The sequence below is a fragment of the Heteronotia binoei genome, chromosome 5 (assembly GCF_032191835.1).
Source record: "Heteronotia binoei isolate CCM8104 ecotype False Entrance Well chromosome 5, APGP_CSIRO_Hbin_v1, whole genome shotgun sequence".
NCBI classification, from domain to species: domain Eukaryota; kingdom Metazoa; phylum Chordata; class Lepidosauria; order Squamata; family Gekkonidae; genus Heteronotia; species Heteronotia binoei.
The window spans coordinates 19,855,064-19,875,339 of NC_083227.1; the positions used below are offsets into that span (position 1 = coordinate 19,855,064).

The 20,276-nt window shown below is 47.6% G+C and overlaps 1 protein-coding gene across 1 annotated transcript in view; it reads left to right on the top strand.

Annotated features, from left to right (window-relative positions):
• The window catches only part of LOC132571811 (tripartite motif-containing protein 10-like), a 48,396-nt gene that overhangs the window by 6,990 nt on the left and 21,130 nt on the right, over positions 1–20,276 (top strand). Inside the window, exons 5-7 of the mRNA XM_060238604.1 lie at positions 439–557; positions 7,408–7,596; positions 11,493–11,562. Coding sequence (XP_060094587.1) covers positions 439–557; positions 7,408–7,596; positions 11,493–11,562 — 378 coding nt within the window. The remainder of the gene's footprint in view (positions 1–438; positions 558–7,407; positions 7,597–11,492; positions 11,563–20,276) is intronic.

Sequence of the window (20,276 nt, forward strand, 5' to 3'; positions counted from 1 at the left end):
CAGCACTGAGAATACAGAGCATCCTAATGATACCTTTCATGAGATTCAAGAAATTGCAACTTACTTCATGGTATTGAAGTCCACACTGGAATCTGGACCATCATTTAGGAATTTTTTCAGAGAAAGGACTTTTCCCTTTTGTGTGTCTGTTTGTAATATGTAATCTTTGATTTACCTGTCTTTATTATAATAAATGTAATGAGTACTTAGTAGTTCTGGTCACAGTGACCAATAGGTTTAGTGTAGCTAGTTCTTAAGAAAGCAGGAGCTGTGCATTCCTCTTCAAGAGCCCGCCCACCTTCCAGTGCTTTCAGCATCAGCCTGTTTCCCTTGGCTTTCTGCCAGTTCCTTCCTCTGCTTCTCTGACCCACTTGGGGCGGAGGAGAGGGAGGGAGATTCTGAATGGGATGGATGGTACCCTAATGGGATTTTCTCCAGGTATGAAGACAAGGAGTCGTTTGAGAGTCCAGTGGCTATTCCACTTGCACTGAAGTGGCACATCTGGGACTTCTCAGATTTAAATCTCCTTTTGAAGAGCATCAAGAAGCAACTCAAAGGTAATGAAGAAACACTGCCGGAGTTTCAGACTGGACATTAGAGTGGGCCAGATGTGTTTTAGTATGTTCCAGGCTGACTATATCATTAACAGACCCAGGAACGTGGCGAGTTTATGTATCAGTTCAGAAGGCCATTTTAGTTCGCCATGTAAAGTTTTCTGATGAGAATTCTGCCATAACTTCAGCTCAGAATTGCATTACATGGACTTCTCAAAATTATATTATGTTGTTGATCTCTAATCATTACTGCGACCATGCAAGGGCACATGGTGAGGAAGATGGTCAAACAAGCACCTAGAATGACAGGGAGGGAAACTGCTCTTTACGGCATGTATTTTTAATGAAACAGTCACTGGATCAATTTCAGGGACACACCCCCCCCCTTCTCTTTGTAATGTGTCTGTGACCAAATCAGACATATCAAAACTGGTCCCTTTGATTGTGTGTTTGTGTTTGTGTGACTATATCCTAGTAGAGCCCACAGAATGGTCTCAAGGGGACCGACAGTGCTGTCTTTAGAGAAATACCCTTCAAAGCCCATTGAAATCAGTGAGTTTGAAGGGTGTAACTCTGCTGAGGATGGCACTGCAGAACCTCTGTCTAGAAGTGTCCTCAATTTAGCCAGCTTGGACCCTTGGGCTGCAGTCCTTAGCATACTTTCTATTACATGAATCCCAAGTAACTCCAGTGACTAGTGAAAAGAATGTTGAAAGTTTGTACACAATCCCCGCCCCTCCCCCTGAAATAGCTTCTACTTGACCCTCTAGCTGTAATTCAGAAAAGATATGTACCTATGTGCCATCAAGTCACAAACGACTTCTGGCAACCCCACCAAGAGGTGTTCAAGGCAAGTGAGAAACAGGCTGTTTGCTGTTTCCTTCCTCTGCAGAGTCTTCTTTGGTCAATCCAAGTACTGACCCAGTTTAGCTTCCACAATTCGACAGCATTGAGCTATATTATGCCGCCTACTCTCCCAAAAAGAAAATAGTATTATTAGCTGATATTTTTGTCGCCAGATTTGTAAGAAGCAGAAGGGCTTGCTGCTCACTTTCTGTTCCTTTGCTTCCTCAGACGCTCTGGATTTTGGGCTTCACATGCAGAAAGGTACATTTTTCTTCATACACCAACCAATTATTTCTAAACTAAAAAGCTTCACCTTACAATTTGTGTTCTTCAACTTGGTGTTCTCAGAGATAGCACTACAGAACACTCTTCGTCAAAATCTTACCCTTCCTGCCACAGCCAGTTCCTTCTTGCTCCGAGGATGTCGGTAAGGGTGAAAGAAAAGGTGAACTCTGAGGAGATGAACTGCCTCTTTTCACCTATGTAACGTACTCGATCAGGAGACACGAGTAGGGCAACATTCTTTATTAGGAGCACGTTGCAAGACCGGTGGTTCCGCCCTGGTTGGCCATGGTGGCTGCGGCGGCGGTCGTGGCCTGGTGGTGCCCTTGGTCTCCTACGTAGCCGATGAGGCTAGAATCCCACCTTCGTCACCAGTGTAACGTACTCGGTCAGGAGACACGAGTAGGGCAACATTCTTTATTAGGAGCACGTTGCAAGAGAGAGAACACGCGGGGCGGGTCCCGCTTATGTACAGTTCCCGGTACAGCCTACTGGACAGGTCAGGCCAATCCTGACCTGTTAAACTTCCCGCCACAGCTGGTGATTGGCGGGGGACTCCGCGCCCCGCGTTGGAGGCACCTGGGACCGCCCAGTCGCCTCTGCGCGGGGACGTGTATGGCTGCTGATACACTACAACCTACCTGCTGCCATATTGAAACGATGGGAGAATGGCTGCTGGGCAAGAGCGTGACTGAGCTCCATAAGAAAAGTCTTGCTGTTCTCCCACCAAAGGTGGCTATTGGGGCATCAGGTTTCCCTGCCCAGGGTAGATCATGCCAGATGTCCAATATCTCAGTGTTGGTAACTCCAGTCCAGAAGAGTGTCAAGAGTGCCTCTTGCCATGTTCCTGGAAAGGCGGGGGGGGGGGGGGAGTACTTCTATGTAACCTGCAGTAACCTTTGGGTCCTGATTTGTGAATATCTTCCTGTTCTCACACTGATCTGTTATGTCTGCAATTTGTTATGCCTCTTTCCATCCTGAGAGCCCAGTGCCTAGCCCTCCAAGGTCACAGGCACTGTTGGTTCACAGAGACTTTCAAGTGATTCATTTTCTGCTGGACAAAGGGAGGCTATGTTAAGCTAGAAAGGGAGAACATAATAATGGCCGGCTTGTGGGAGTAGGCCGCATAGGTAGCTGCCTAGGGCGCCACATGGCCTACAGGGTCGCTGTTAGGCATCCCCTCCTCACTCGCTAGCTAGCGCAGTGCCGCCTTTTCGCAGGGCTGAGACCCAGGCAGAGGACAAAGGTGGCCTGCAAGGGAAGGCAGCCCGAGACCCAGGTAGGAGCCCAGTGCCACCTCTTTCACCTGCCTGGGACTCAGGTGGAGGAAAGAGCCGGTGCTGCCACAACCTCCTCCCCACCATTTAAATACCCAATAGGTGGGTCTTCTTTAAATGGAAGGGGGGGAGCATGCAGAAGCAGCCCCCTCCCCCCTTTTAAAGACCCACCCCCATGGGATGGGGGATGGGGCACGGGGGTGGGGTGGCAGCATGGGGCAGCAAAAACCCCAGTGCCAGAACAGGCATTAAATTTTGCAGCATTTGGTGGGAAGCAATATGAATTAAGTACCAAATCTATTTCTCTCAGTTCTAGCTCTGCCCCTTGTTCAAAGTGTAGCAGATTTTTCCCCTGCTTCTCCACTGCATTCAGGCACCTTCTGGGTTTTCCCAGCTTACTCAAACCGAGTTTCCACCAGGGCTTTGGAAAGGATTGCAGTGAAGTGTGGGTGGCTGCTGTGTGGGTGGGAGAATCCAGATTTTCCAAACCTCTGTCGCTGCTATTTCCCTGACCCTGTCCTATGGTGAACATTCCCTCCCCTCCCCTCTGGAGGGCATTTATTTGTTTCCAAAATATTTTATTCCTTTTAGGGAATGTTCCCTAGGCCATAAGGCAGGGGTGTCGAACTCATTTGTTAAGAGGGCCAGATCTGACATAAATGGGACTTTGTGGGGCTGAGCCATGCGTGTCATAAAACGTAACGGCAGATAGCAGAGATATAAACTTTATAAAGGACACAGATAAACACAATTAAAGACACTATTTTTAACTTAAAATACAAGCATGCTTAAAACTCCTGCAATATTTTGTTTAAAATGGAAAGGTGGGGGAATAGTGGGATCTTGCAATGCAATTTTAAAAATAAATCATCAAGAAAAAGCACAAGGATCACAGCAGAAACAAAAAATATAAAATACTCTCAGCTTGGGGAAACATGAAATGGCACGGCATTGCAAGAGTCTCCCCCTCCCCTGAGCCTACTCAGATTGGCAGTGGCCCTCCAATGTAACATCTCCCTTTGGCTGTAGGTTCCCAAGTTAGAGTACTCACTAGGCACCAGTTCTCACATCCATTGAGCAGAGACAAAGCTGGCTCAAAGCATCAACCCTTTATTTGCAAGGACACAACTCCAGGAAGCTTCAGCTGGCCATAGGAATTCTGGGAAGTTAAACTGAACTCCACTCCATTGAAACATATTTCAGTGCAAAGCTGCAAGGAAAACGTGGAGTGGATTTTCCATTCAGGTCCCTGTGCCCAGAGACTGGAATGGAAAATCCACTCTGCATTTTCTTTGCAGCTTTGATTTCTTCTTTGGCCTGCAAAGACAAGGCAGAAACAAAAGAAAAAGCTGTGAAATAAATAATGAAAGAAGCTCTATGCAAAAACTTAGTAACTATATTCCAAATACTTAAAGCAATATAATACAAACATTTCAAATATCAAAAATTCATCACAACTATACTTCAGTCACAAATATCTACCAACTACAATGTTCATTAATTCAAGTCCATTTCACAGCATCAACTTCCGACTTTTAAAACTCAAGACGATTCACCCGTTCCAACGGGCTGAATTAAAGTGCTAGTGCTCCAAACGCAGATTCATGAGAAAAGTTCCTATATATTCCACATTCTTCTTGGTCATCCAAATGTATGGCTTCCAATATTCATAAAAGAACTCTTCAGATATAAAGACGAAATGGGTATGTTATAAGCCTCTAACAGGAACGCGCCTTTACTTCTGTTTCCAGGAGAACCCTTCTTCAGAGAGGCATATCCCACTGTACTAAAACAGCACATATTATTAAAATATTATATTACAATCCTGAGTACTCTTATTTCCAATCCTTTATAGTACACACAATTTCTAATACAAAGTTCTTCCGACAATCACTTGCGCACAGCACCTAAGCACGGAGAAAACCTCAACCTGAAGCTGAATGCATTTTGCCTCCATCTTCACTGTGGAAGATAAGAAATGTTTACCTGCTCCAGAACCGCTAATTGTGGAAGGGGTGTTGAAAGACCTGAGTCAGATTGATGTGACAAGAGAGGAGGTCCTACAACTGATAGACGAATTAAAAACTAATAAGTCACCAGGTCTGGATGGCATGCATCCAAGAGTTCTAAAAGAACTCAAAGGTGAACTTCTGGATCTCCTGGCAAAAATATGTAATCTTTCATTGAAATCTGCCTCTATTCCTGAGGACCGCAAGGCAGCAAATGTCACCCTCATCTTTAAAAAGGGAAAGGAAATTACAGGCCAGTCAATCTGACTTCAATACTGGGGAAGTTGGTAGAAACCATTATCAAGGACAGAATGAGCAAGACTAAGATTTGGATTTTTAAAATGAAATCATTGGAGCCGGAGGGTCTCAATTCCGTGATGGATCTGTCTGGTTATTTATAATTTTATAATTAATTATGTAGACTGGAATTAGTGTACTTAGTCTTGAAGTAACTTATGGTGTGAATAAGATGTGCCCAGGTGTGTCTGTCATCTTTTTTCGTTTCTTTCTATTAATATGTTTTGGTCACTTTAGGAAATAGTGCAGCTGCATGTAGTTGACGAGATATAGAGGAGAATGTGATAGCGGTAAGGTTGAGGTTTTTTCTGTGCTTAGGTGCTGTGCGCAAGTGATTGTCGGAAGAACGTTGTGAGCATTAGAAATTGTATGTACTATAAAGGATTGGAAATAAGAGTACTCAGGATTGTAATATACTATTTTAATAATATGTGCTGTTTTAGTACAGTGGGATATGCCTCACTGAAGAAGGGTTCTCCCGGAAACAGAAGTAAAGGCGCGTTCCTGTTAGAGGCTTATAACATACCCACTTCGTCTTTATGTCTGAAGAGTTCTTTTATGAATATTGGAAGCCATAAGTTTGGACAACCAAGAAGAATGTGGAAAATATAGGAACTTTTCTCATGAATCTGCATTTGGAGCACCAGCACTTTCATTCAGCCCATCGGAACGGGTGAATCGTCTTGACTTTTAAAAGTCGGAAATTGATGCTGTGAAATGGACTTGAATTAATGAACATTGTAGTTGGTAAATATTTGTGACTGAAGTATAGTTGTGATGAATTTTTGATATTTGAAATGTTCGTATTATATTGCTTTAAGTATTTGGAATATAGTCACTAAGTTTTTGTATAGAGCTTCTTTCATTTATTTCACAGTTTTTTGTTTTGTTTCTGTTCTACACTGTGATACTCTAGGCCAGGGGTGGCCAATGGTAGCTAGGGCTGATGGGAGTTGTAGGCAAAAAACAACTGGAGAGCTACCATTGGCCACCCCTGCTCTAAGCAATTTGATGCAAAGACAAAGCAGCAGGAGCTGGGAAAAGGGTGAGGGTAGGAGGGGAGGGGGAGAAAAAGAGCCCTGCAGGTCTGACTGAAGCCCTGAGTGGGCCAATTTGGCTCATGGACAGGACGTTTGACACTCCTGCCGTACGGTCTCCACATCCAGCATTAGCAGATGGGTCAGAGGCTGCATTTTCCTGGCATATAAATCGAGAGGACTGCATCTCCCTTCGGGTGTTACAGCCCACTCCCTCAGAGGGGTAGCAGCCTCAGCATTATCTGGTCCTTCCCTTCTTTGAGGTGGTCTGTAGGGCTGCAACTTGGAAATTGTTCCACTCATTCACCAGGCATTGCAGGATTGACAAAACAGCCTCAGCTGAGACTGCTTTTGGAAGAAAATGGTCCTGTAGCATACATCTGAGATTCTTTCCCTCCCTGGGCATGCTGCTTTTTTATGTGGAGATGTGGAGACTTCCCCACCCTGGGCCACTGGAGAATGAAAGATTTGTCTCACTGTGCATCTTCCTTCTTGGTGGTCCTGGGGTGGGCAATCTCTTCTTACTCAAGGGGAGAATTTTTCTCAGAAGGCACTTGAGCCAGAGTAGGTGTGCTGTATTGACCCTATGGGGCTTCTTTGCTTCAGTGTCGGCTTTGTCCTGAACTGGTGGGCCTCTCTTTTGAGTTCTTCACCCTGTTCTCTGTGTGCTTGGCTGGAGTTTTTTGGACTATTTTCTTGGAGGTCCATTTTCATTTTTGATCCTTTTGGAGCAGGTGTTGTGCTGCTTCAGGGCCAGACTGGGGCCTGGGAGAGAAGCCCCTCCCCTCCCGGAATTGCAACATTCTGGGACATTTTTTTTTCTCTCCTTCACAGTTCTCTTTTCAGGATGGGATACAGGAGGAAATAGATTGTGTTCCTGTGGGTGCTTATTGTGTACTTTGTCTGCCTTCTCTTAAAGTGGACAGGAAGACTGCTCTGCCTTTTAAAAGGGCAGGAGGAGGCAAGAGAACCTGTTAACCAAGGGGAGGGTGGTAGAGGTGGGAGGAGGCCACGACTGGCAGGAGAAGGAAACCAAACAGGCCAGAGGGTGGAATCCCCCAGCTGATGCCGTTTCACTTCTTGTTCCCTCATCTTTCTTCAACAGCAAATGTGATTCTGGATCCAGACACAGCCCATCCATCCCTCATTTTGTCTAAGGGTCAGAAACGTGTGAGACGAGGAGAAGCAGCTCAAGTTCTGCCCAACAATCCTGAGCGATTTGACTGTTATGATATTGTGCTGGGCTGTGAGGGATTCACAGGAGGCTGCCATTTCTGGGAAGTCCTTGTGGGAAGTGAGGAAAACTGGGCTGTGGGGGTGGCCAGAAAGTCTGTGAGGAGGAAGGGATACCTCACTTTTACTCCTGAGGAAGGGATCTGGGCTATGGGAAAGTGGGGAGGGATGCATAGGGTTTGTATAAAAGCTCACCTTCCCCTGACTGTGAGTGGGGAGCTGAAGGGGATCCAAGTGTGCCTGAACTATGCTGGGGGGCGAGTGGCCTTTTTTGATGCTGACCGAGCAGCCCTTCTCTACGAGTTCTCTGGAGCCTCCTTCAATGGAGAGACCCTCCTGCCCTTCTTTCTAGTGTATGAAAAAGGCCACCTCAAAATCTCTTCATAGGACTTTTTCTTGACACCAGGACCATCGGGAATATTATTTCTCCATACCTGTAAAGACCTCTCCTGTCTAGGGTTGCCGGGTCTGTGTTGGAAAGCACCTGGAAACTTTGGGAGGTAGATCTGGGAGAGGGCAGGGTTTGGGGAGGAAGGGGAGGGGAGGGGACTCAGCATGGTACAGTCCCATAAAGTCCATGCTCCAAAGCAGCCATTTTCTCCAGGGGGACTGATCTCTGCCAGCTGGAGATCAGTTGTAAAAGTGGGAGATCTCCAGGCCCCACCTGGAAGCTGGCAACCCCACTCCTGTCTCCAGCCACCAAAACTGATGGGTAAAATGGAGACATTTCCCCCTCCATTTCCCAGCATTCCTTCCCCCCCCCCTTCGTATCTTCTTAAACTGACTGTAATGCCTTCCCCATTGTACAAGATGCAAGAGAGCTCTGAACAGACCCCCCCCTCCCCCCATCTCTCCAGCCTTCATTCTCCTCAACCACAAGAGAGGAATTGCTACAGAGGAAGAAGAGGCCCTGCGTGTTTCAGTTACTGTTTGGGACTTCCTCTTTTCGTTAATGGGCACCAACTGTTAGATCTTGCCTGTGTTCAGCCTGCCTTTTCTGAGGGTCCTGTTCCTATCCAGGTTGCTGCGCTGATAGCACTTGTTTTTCGATTATACAGAGACTGAGGAGATGTTATGCTTATGATAAAGTTATGTTGTGTTGAAAACGCTGCTGCTTTAATTGTTTGTTTTTGGGGGTGGGAAGCCATGTCATAACTGCCAGAGAAGTCCCAAACAGTGCCGTCATTTACAGACTTGATCCATCCACAACTCTGCAGTTGGACAGAAGAATCCAGGGGTGGATTTGCGTAGCCAGGCTCCTGCTGGCCTCTGTTTGCTTTAAGGTTTCTCTTCCGGTTGCTTTTGTGCCTCTTTTCAAACTGTTATAGGCCCTTCAACATCCACACAGCCATCTTGCTCTCCTTTGTTTCTCCAAGGAACTGGGAGCTCCTGCTTTATCCTCACTGTGACCCTGAGAGGGAAGTCAGGCCCAGAGCGAGTGAGCTTCACCCCAGAGAGTTTGGGGGCAGAGCTGGGGAGGGGGAGGTCTGGGGAGGGGAGGGGAGGGGAGGGGAGGGACCAAGTGTGTGGGTGGGGGGAGGGCATAATGCCATCCAGTCCACAGATATTCAGCCCCCCCCCAGAGGGGGGCAATCATATATCTGAGCAGGAATTTGAACCCAGGCCCTGTCAGTTCAAGTCCTACCACCTTGTGCAATGCACTGGCTCTCAGTACAGATGGCCATACTAATATATAATCTAGGGGTGGCCAAACTGTGGTTCAGGAGCCACATATGGCTCTGTCACACACATTGTGTGGCTCTCAAAGCCCCCACCACTCCATTAGCTGGCTAGGAGAAGGCATTTCTGTGATTAAATCACTTACCCAAGCCAAGCCAGCCAGCAACTTGGGGAATGCATTTAAAGTTGCTTTCTTTCTAAACTCCCCCCATCTATTTGCCTGCCTGCCTGTCTGCCTTACTTCTTGTCTTGTGGCTCTCAAACATCTGATGTTCATTCTGTGTGGCTCTTACATAAAGCAAGTTTGGCCACCCCTGATATAATCTACATTCCTGGAAAATCTGGTGATAACAAGCAGGGAGGGGCCTCTTGAGACTTGTGGGGGGGAATATCCCATCCTGCCCACTTTGTTTGCTGTGCTCGCCCCTGAAGAGCCACTCTAAGGTGCTGCCATCTCCTGCTTCATTGGTGGGCAGAAACAGGGGGTCTCCTTTCCCTCCCTCCCCCTTCCACTCATGGGGCCACCACCTCCACTGTCGGGCTTACTGGCCAATGGTGCCAGGCAGCAGCAGCTCCCATTCCTCCTCTCTGACATCCTGCAGGGCTGGGGGGGGTGGCAACTTCACCTCCTCTGCCACCCACCCTGCTCTCTTGGTGGTGGCCTGGGCGGGTGATGGAAACAGGCCTTGCATCCCCTGCTCTGCCTGCAGAGGTCTCCTGGCGGCTTCTCCTCCATTCTCAAACTGAAAGTCAACACAACAAGTTTGCAAGATCTCAGTCTTTTCCGAAAAGTCTACATGGGCAATTTTGCTGCTTGGATTTTTCTGTAAAGGGGTGGTGGGGTGGGTGGGCAGTGTGTCCTTGGCCTGGTAGAAAAATACCTCCTGCATGTATCTGGCTTCATTCTTTGGATTTCCTGATATGCAGGGCTGCCAGGTTCAAAATTAGATGCTAATGTCCCTCCTCCACAAGAAGAGAGGGAAAGGGAAATGCAGGGCCCCTCCTTTTCCCAACAGCTGGAAGGAAGAGAAGAAGCTGGAGAGACACCCAAAGATGCCCATCCCTTTTATTGTCCAGAGGTCTGTCCCACTCACCTACCCCATAGATTGCTGCATTCACAATGTTTAGAGCCAGTTTGGTGTGAGAGCCAGTCTGGTGTAGTGGTTAAGTGTGCGAACTTTTATCCGGGAAAAGAAGAAGACTGCAGATTTATACCCCGCCCTTCTCTCTGAATCAGAGACTCAGAGCGGCTTACAATCTCCTATATCTTCTCCCCCCACAACAGACACCCTGTGAGGTGGGTGGGGCTGAGAGGACTCTCATAACAGTTGCCCTTTCAAGGACAACTCTTGCGAGAGCTATGGCTGACCCAAGGCCATTCCAGCAGCTGCAAGTGGAGGAGTGGGGAATCAAACCCGGTTCTCCCAGATAAGAGTCCACGCACTTAACCACTACACCAAACTGGCTTTCACTTGGCAGATCAAGGATTTGAACCTTGGTCTCATAGATCCTAGGCAGATGCTCTAACCACTACACCGCATTTGATTTCCCACTCCTCCAATTGCAGTTACTGGAATGGCCTTCGATCAGCCATAGCTATCTCAGGAGTTGTCCTTGAAAGGGCAGCTTCTGAGAGAGCCCTCTCAGCCCCACCCACCTCACAGGGTGTCTGTTGTGGGGGAGGAAGTTAAAGGAGATTGTGAGCCACTCTGAGTGGAGGGTGGCATATAGATGCAATTTCATCTTCTTCAATGGCCATTTGGAATATGGAATGAGCGGTTCTGCCACTTTCCAAAAAACCTGCATGAATATCTGATGTAGCAACAGAAAAAGCTGTTGTCCTTTTTTGTGTAGCCAGGATCATATAACAATTTCCTACAGAAGGACCTGTGAAAAATGGATCTCTCTTCTTCCTGAAAGCATCAGTCATTTCTCTGAAAGTATTCCTTTTGGTCCAGTATCAACTTTGGCTCATTCTAGGCTGCCTTCATTTGTCCTCAGTGTGAACCTAAGGGGCTGGCGTCAGTCTCCAGTCCTCCATTTTATCCTCACAGTCATAATCCTGTGAATTAGATCTGGCTGAGATTGTGTGACTGGCCAAAGGTCACTCCAGGCTTCCATGGCAGATTGAGGATTCAAACCTTGGTCAAATAGATCCTAGGCAGATGCTCTAACCACTACACCACATGGACTGACAGCTCAGGGAAGTTCTTCCCACCTCTCCTTCGTAAAGGAGGCAATATGTTCTATTCTGTCTCTGCTGCCTTCCTCCTGAAGGTGGACCCTATGTGGCTTCCATCCTCTCCTGTCTTCCGTTTTATCCGCACAACAACAATGACCCTCACAGGTAACAGTGTGTGACAAGCCCAAGGTAACCGAGCAAGTTTCCATGGTTCAGCTGGGATTGACACCTGAGTGTTATAGACTCTAAGACACTCTTAACCAGAGGAGTGCTATGGAGTGCTATAGTTAATGAAGTCAGTGCACCTCAGTGGTGCTATAGCAGTTTAAGCACTATAATGCTTACCTTAGAACATGGGTTTTTTTTAAGTCTGAGGGAGATTGTGTAGCAAAAAAGGGCAGGAAAAAAGCACTGTTGGAAGAATTATGAAGATTTTAAACAGCATACCACCGTGATTCAGACATGCTGTGAAGGGGCTGAAAATGGAAGAAAGCAGGTTCTCTCAAAAGTGGATTAAACACACTTTGCTGACCCAAAAAAGGTGGGCTTGCATGAGCAGGTAAGTAAATTCCACTAGGAGCCAGTTATAAAACTGGTCTGTCTGAAATGACAGGAACAAAATCTTATTAGCAACCAGTTACTAAAATGGAATGCAAAGACAGTTTGAAAAGGATCTCTATCTAATCCCCTTTCAAAGTTGTGTCTTCCTTTGGCCATCTCTTCATCCTCTGGCAGCAAAGTCCACATTTGAATCATTCTTGGTGTAAAGAGCTGCTGTTCGCCGAGGGTGTGGTGGCAGTGCTGGAGGAGAATAGTGTGGAGATTTGGTACCTGTGTGTGTCCCCGCTTGCACACCATAGCTGTGTGGTTGCAGTTCAGATTGGAAGAACAGCACTGGGGGGTGGGAGACCTACACATGAAACTGCCTTATTCTGGGCAGACTCTCGGTCTGCCCAGGTCCACTCTGACTGGCAGCGGCTCTCCAGGGAGTCAGGTGGAGTTATTTCGCATCAGCTGCTACCTCTTCATTTCAACTAGAAATGCCAGGGAGTCAGTCTGGGATCTTCTGCTTGCTAAGTAGATGCTCTGCCATTAAGCCGTGGCCCCTTGGCTGCACTGTGGCACTACAAGAAATCCTTTACTGTCCCACTTCCCATAGCCGTGGCTGCTTTCATGTAGAATTATTTCTCAAAGATTTCAGGTTTTCACGGCTGGTAACATCATTAGGGTTTGTAGAATCTTTCGGGCTCAAGTGCCGTGTTCTACTGGAGAAAGTTTTCCTTCCAGACATTTCGTTCTCAGCTGCGGAGAACATCCTCAGTGGCGTTGCAGCCGGAGCAGGCGCTCTGACCTTCTTGGCTGCTGTGCATTGCACATTGCTGTGCATAGAACGAAACGTCTGTTAGCAAAACTTTCTCCAGTAGAACACGGCACTTGAGCCCGAAAGATTCTACAAACCCTAAGAATTATTTCTGCTTTGGTGTTCTCTTTCTTGGGAGATTATAACCAAAATGTTAGGGAATTTTTGAAGTATAGAGACTTTTCTAGCACTCCCCTTCCCACCAGCTTAAGTAAGTGTGGAGAATGACTGGCAAGAATCCCATGATCTGAGAGAGAGAGAGAAACCTGTTCCAAAATTAAAACCATTTATTAAAATTAAAACCATGTTGCAATTATTGTTAATCATGTAACAGAATATGCAGCATACAGAATTTATTACATTAAACAAATACCCAATTAAAGTGCACTACTATTTCTTAAAGAATGTATGCTGATTGCTCTGCCCAAAGGCTATCAGGTGTTTGTCCAGAACAACAAAAGTGGCAAGAATAAAATCACACATTAAACACCTTTTTCCATCCATAGGAGCTAATGTCATTATCAGCCTGTGATGAACATCTGACATATCTGATAAAACCCAACCCCTACCATACCGTAAGGCATGAACTTTAAGTCGTCTCACTAAAATCCCACCACACCAAGAGCATGGGGAAATGTGGACTGGAAGCTATGCCTTTTCTCCACCACCACCACCACCCCAATCGAGTGCCATTTAGCCTCTTGCCTGGCATTCTCCTCAAACTGCGCCCCCTCCACCCAAACCAGTGAGCTTTTTGCCTTTTTAAAATGTTCAGTGCTTGGGTATATTGCTTGAGTTTTTGTAGAAAAAGCCCAGCAGGAACTAATGTGCATGTTAGGCCACGACTCTTGACACCAAGCCAGTCAGAACTGCGTTCCTGTGTGTTCCTGCTCAAAAAAAGCCCTGTTGAGTGATATAGTGACTGAATTTTTTAGTACAAAAAACTCTCCTGTGTGTGGAATGGTGGGCGGGGAGTATAAAGGATGGAGTAAATCTCCATGAGGAAGGAGAGTTGCCCCTGTGAATATTTTTGTACTGAAGTGGCAAACAGAGAACAGGACACCATTCTTGTGAGGAAGCTACCTTCGTGCAATATTTCAGAAATGTCGAAGATCCTGTTACAGATATGAGGCAGTTATATCTAGTTTGGCCCTTAAATGACAGTTTTGCTTCTTGTATGTTTTGTGTGCATGCATGTGCGTGTCTGTACCTTGAAGTCATGGCTGACTTCTAGTGACCCCTAGTGAGGCTTAGATGTTCAGAGAGGTGGCTTTTGCCTATTGTTGCTATTGCCCTCCTCTGCATTCCTGGTATTCCTTGTTTTATAGTAAACAAATCTCAGTTTGGGGTCTTTTCCTCACCCACACCCAGGATCAGTTCTCAAACTGCCTGAAGATTCTGAAGAGAGAGAGAATTGTGGCCTATAAAGGACGTATAATGAAGGAAAGCCAAGATCTACTTGTAAATGTTACTGTTGCTAGGAAGTGAACAGATTCTAGAACTATTATTGAAGCAAAAAAGCTGACAGACAAGGCAAGCCCCCGCCACTTTCAATATGGATGTTCCATGCGCCAGTGGTTCAGTATTCAGCAGACGAGGCCCACAAAGTGTAGACTTTACACTAGAATTCTGAACAGAGTTATGCTTGAAGAGTGGGCTGGGGTGTTGCAGACCTGCATACTCTGGTGCTTCGTGCCTTCTGGCGCCCTAGACAATCACCTAGGTTCCACAACAGGGCATAGATGCCTTTGCTTGATGGTGCTAGGATTCAGAGATTGACAACCTCTGCAAGTGGAGGTTCCCCTCAGGCACCATGGCTAGTAGCCACCTATAGCCCTATTGCCATGAATCTTTCTAATACCCTTTTAAAGCTGTCCATTCCTGTGCCCATCACTGCATCCTCTGTCAGCAAATTCCACATTTTAACCACTCTCTGTGGAAAGAAGTATTTCCTTTGGTCCATCCTGAACCTACTGCCCATCAGTTTCATTGAATGTCCCCATGTTCTAATATTTTTGGAGGAGGAGAAAAATTCTCTTTGTCAGCTCTCTCCACCCCACTGCCTCCTGGCTCTGGGATTCAGAGGATTAACGCCTTTGAATGTGGAGGTTCCCCTCAGCCACCATGGCTAGTAGCCACTGATAGACTTATCCTCCATGAACCTGTCTAATCCCCTTTGAAAGCTCTTGATTCCTGTGGCCATCGCTGCATCCTCTGGCAGTGGATTCTACATTTTAATCACTCTCTGTGTAAAACAGTATTTCCTTTTATATGTCCTGAACCTACTTCCTGTCAGCTTCATTGAATGCCCTGGAGTTGTAGTATTCTGGGGAGCGGGAAAAATCAACAGCAGGCAGCTGATTTGCCTAACTCAAATTTAGGCCAATGATCTTTTGATCTCCTTCAACCAATCAGGACTCCCCCCCACTCCCAAGAGATGAGAGAAACTCCCCCACAAAAACAACGTTGACTGTTCTTAGAATTCCACAATTGAGAAGGATACTTTAACACAACCAATCTCCTATTTTGACATGTTTACTTGCTTTACTTAACTTGTTATTCCTGTTTAGTTTTTGCATCTATTAAAACATTGTCATTACACTGTATGCTAATTTCCACTGTCTGCATATCAGTGAACTGTCACCTTCCATTTCAGTGTATCCGAGGAAGTGTGCTTGCACACAAAAGCTGATCCCTTGAATAAAACTTTGTTGGTCTCAAAGGCTCCCCTGGACTCAGACTTTGTGCTGCTGCTTCAGACCCAAACAGGTGCCCACCTGGATCTACCCCCCCCCCCTTCCAACTGTTCCAGCTGAAACCAGTAAAATGAATTGGCAGGGCTGCTGGATGCCTGCACAGGGGCCTTGGGCGGTCAGTGCTGAGGCGGGCTGCTCTCCCTAGTAGCTAACACCTGGTATGTACTGACCTGAGAAGGGGGGTGGGGGTGGGAATCTTGCAGCTGGGATTTTACTCAGAGCCAGCTCATTCCCTGAACACTCCTCCCCCAATACTTGCTAGAAACACTGATAGCTACCCTACTGAGACTGAATTTAGCCTTGTGGGATTCAGACGGTGCTGATTCTAAGGGGTGGGAGTATTTGGGATGCTTGCAGGGCTTTTTTTGTAGCAGGAACTCCTTTGCATATTAGGCCACACACCCCTGATGTAGCCAATCATCCAAGAGCTTACAGGGGTTTTCTTACAGGGCCTACTGTAAGCTCATGGAGGATTGGCTACATCAGGGGTGTGTGGTCTAATACGCAAAGGAGTTCCTGCTACAAAAAAAGCCCTGGCCGCATGTAGATTTATCTCCCCCCCCCCCCCGGAGTTTTATTTCCTTGCCCAAAGTGTAGCTAGGGAAGCTGCAGCTTAAATAGGGAAACCAAGTGAGGGGAAGGGGCTTCTTTTGTCCCCAGTGGCATTTCTGTTCAAACACTGTGGCCGTTTTCGCACTAGCGTTTGCTCCGTCGTAGCGCCCCATTTACCTCCGGATCTTCTCTTGGATTTCGCACATGTTGCTCCGGCGCTGCGGTTTGCTCCGGCGCTACAGGGATTTTACGCCGGAGTATGTTTTCCAGCATGTTGCCGGAGTTTCCGAAAACCTCCGGATCCACTCCGGATCCACTCAGCGGAGTTTGCTGTGGGAAATCCATCCACGCCGGATCGACTGCTTTGTGGGCGTCACCCTCCCCCTTTTCCGTCCTCCCACCCCATCCACCCTCTTGGCCAATCATCAGCCTTTCGCGGCGCTTCCCCGAAGTGCCGCCGCGGCCATTTTTTTTTTTTAAAGCATCTCAGTTTTGCGTAATAGCGATATTTCGAAATAACATCCCCTCCCGGAATAGCCTCAATTGCAGTTTTTTTTTGCAATGTTACGCTGTCTCTCCGCTGTTACACCATTTCAAAGGTGGATGCATTAATGTTTTTTTATTTCTTTTTTACTTCACTAAACCGAAGGGTCATTCCGTGTGATGTTTCGTTACTTCGTAGTTGCGTTACACATAACACATTTCGGCGGATACATGATTATTGATAATATGCATTATTATTGGTAGGGTGTTAGGTTTGCGATACTCTGATGGGTGCTATGGCGAGGGTCTCGCGAGAATTGCGGCCGATACATTATAGTTGAGGGTGTTGGGTCTCGCGAGAATTGCAACTGCCGAGCTAGAATCAGGGAATCGCCCACATCATGCTGCCGATGCTAGTGGCCAATCATGAGGCGAGAAGCAGCTGTCGTCACAATTTGCAGGAGCCGAACAGAACACTGGGAGGAAGAAGGGACAGATATTGCTGGCCGCCATTGAGCATCTTACTCCCGCCACCGCACAGCAGGTACGTTCAAGAGAAGCTTGACGGCGCGGTATTACAAGGCAAATAAGGAAAGCATCCCGATTCAAGGATCAGATAGCATCTCTTCAGCTGACCTACAAACAATCAACGCTGCTGATTTCCTGACGCACACCACTGAATCACCTCCTGGTGAGTATCCCGGCGATGCAGTGCCCCTAAGCTGTGTAATTTTTATGGTTCCAGGTAAAGGGTTCCTTAGTTTTTTCAAACTTTTATCGCAATAGCGATACTTCGTACTAACGAAACTACAAAACGTAAGTGGTTGCTGTGGGTTGGCCGGTGATAGGGAGCCATGGGGAAAACCTTAATGAAACCGCCCCTAGATGAAGGGAGACGTGGATGTTTGGCACTTATTATACCCGCGACACTCCTCCGCCTTCTGCCTCCCTCCCCCCCCCCGCTAGCGTGGTACTGTTGATTTCTCTGCATTGCTATAGGTTCAAGCGGCGTGAACCCAAGCAATGCGTTGCAGGAACAGGAACACAGCCAGGTTTTTACTGATGGACATCCAGGCGAGGAGTCATTTCGGGGTAAGTGCGGCCTGCAGTGCTTCTGATAAGTCTTATGTGGAATGTGAAAGCTTTCAGTGGAACTTAGATGCATTGCCCAGCTTACAATTGCTGAGCCATTGACCCTGCGTTTCCTGCTTCATGTATGAGCAGAACTGCTCCTGAAGACATGTTATAGTACAGATTTTTAAGGTAAGCATGGGCTTTGCAGCACTAACCATGGAGAGGAATGAGTGTGGTGTCAATTTCAATTCCAGGTGACTTTGAGGAGGAAGAAGGGTGCTTTATCCAGAGGGGAGGACCTGGAAAGCCGTCTGGATCATGAAGACGCGATGGAGCGCTTTGATCGAATGCTAGCTTCTGAAGAACGCAGGTTCACTTTGCAGGGAGAGCGTGACACAGGCTTGGTAAAGAATTTCGAACAGGCCACAAGGGAGACTGTGGATGTTATGAGGGCAGCTGTTGATATGCTAGGCAGCATTGCCCAAATTTTTAGGGAAGCTAGGGCACAGGGAAGGGTGGGTGAGGTACCAGCCACTGCAACCTCTCCACCATATGCAGCATCTCCACCATCTGTCACACATAGGCAGCTTCACCTAAACTGTGACTGCAGCGAAACTCATGGGCCACTGCCTTCAGATATAGCTTGCCCGGTTTTGGCAGAGCCTGCTGTCTCCTGCACCCTGCTCAAGTGGCAGTGTGGCGGCTTCCCGTAGGGGCAAGATGATATTATTTCATTGATTACATGTTGTGCATGTTGTTATTGATGATGTTATTTCAGTGCTTATACCTGCACGGGCAGGCTGTTCCTACCTTAGAGATTATTACGCAGCAGCTGTGTACAGCTGATGTTGTGCTCTTGTCAGGTCAACGCACTTTTAATAAAGTTATGTTTTGCAAAGGTCCCAGTTCGGTGTTTAGGTAAAGAAAAAAGATATCTTCAGGTTTCAACATTAACAATAATTTATTACAACTGACAAACATATATACACCTTTAAACATATTTACACCTTTATTCTCCCAACCCCCCACCCCTGGCCCGCTCCAGCCTCCGGAACTGCCGCTCCAGGGCGTCAATCCGGCGTGTGAAGGCGCTCACTGCAATTTAGAAAAGAAGCAAGTAAGTGCAACGCCCTCAGTAATGTACGCAGAGCAGTCAATCACTCACAAGAACCACCCATCCTGCAAAATAGTGAGCACTCACACGCTGAGCGGCAGAGGGCCTCCAGCCGGGCAATGGCCTCCAGCGGTGCCTCCGGTGCTGGGCGCCGCTCGAGGGCCTCGATTCTTTGGCTGAGGGCCTCCAGCCCGGCATTGGCCTCCATTGGTGCCTCCGGTGCTGGGCGCCGCTCGAGGGCCTCGATCCGTTGGCTGAGGGCCTCCATTTCCGCCGCTGCTGGGCGCCGCTCGAGGGCCTCGATCCGGTGCATCAGGGCCTCGAGACGGGCAATGGTGTCCTGTACTTGCTGCACCGGCTCCTCCACCACTGAAATGCAAGCACACCATGCATGCACATTAGAAAATTATAGGCATGTGTGCATTGTATAGCACATACAATGCACACATAGCATGTGTGCATTGTATAGGCATGTGTCCATTGTATAGCAACATTAGTTCGCAGTGCCCTGAGAGGCAGCTCAGCAAACCCACCTGCCTCTCTGGCCGGATCACCGCCCTCCTCCCGCGGGACTTCTGGGCTCCCACCGCCTAAGATTTGCAAAAGTAATCATTAAGTTTTTTTTCTGAACGCCCTGCGCACATGGCTTTTTAATGCCTCTAATGTGCAGTAACCCAGAGGTGGCTGCTTTGTCAGGTAATGTACCTTCTTGCTCCTCAGTACCCTGCTGCTCATCCTCCTCTCCCCCCAAGGGTGAGCCTGGCCGCTCTGCCTCGCCTCGTGGCCCTAGAGGCAGGTAGTTAGTGCACTCCTGTCATCATCTGACAGGGCGGCTGACAAGGGCTGCAACATCATATTTATTAGAAACTTGCATGCCATGCCTATTGATTTCTATCTGCGGCTCAGCTCAGCGAACTCACCTGCCTCCTCAGCGCCTCCTGCCTCCTCAGCGCCTCCCGCCTCCTCAGCGCCTCCCGCCTCCTCAGCGCCTCCTGCCTGCTGGGCTGCTGGGCTCACACCGCCTAAGATTTGCAAAAGTAATCATTATATTATTATCTTGAACCCCCTGCGCACATGGCTTATTAATGCGTTTACTGCGCAGTAACCAAGAGGCGGCCGCTTTGTCAGGTAATGTACCTTCTTGCTCCTCCGCACCCTGCTCCTCCTCTCCCTCCGAGGGTGGGCCTGGCCGCTCCGCCGTGCCTCGTGGACAGGTGTCAACTAGAAAAAAACCAAACAATGAAACTCATACATGCAAGTGGTGTGAATGAAAGCACACAGCATATGTGAAAAATGCACTGTAACCTGCAGGTAATATGTACTGGACCAGGAAGGCACATCAGGAAATAGAATGGGGTGGGGGCTGGGGGTTGGATCCAATTAATGAGGTTTCTGTGATCATCCATGCCCCCCCCATTCCACCAGGAAGGCTCAGCAGAGCATAGGAAGGTTTGGGGGTTGGATCCAATTAATGAGGTTCCTGTGATCATCCATGCCCCCCCCCATTCCACCAGGAAGGCTCAGCAGAGCATAGGAAGGT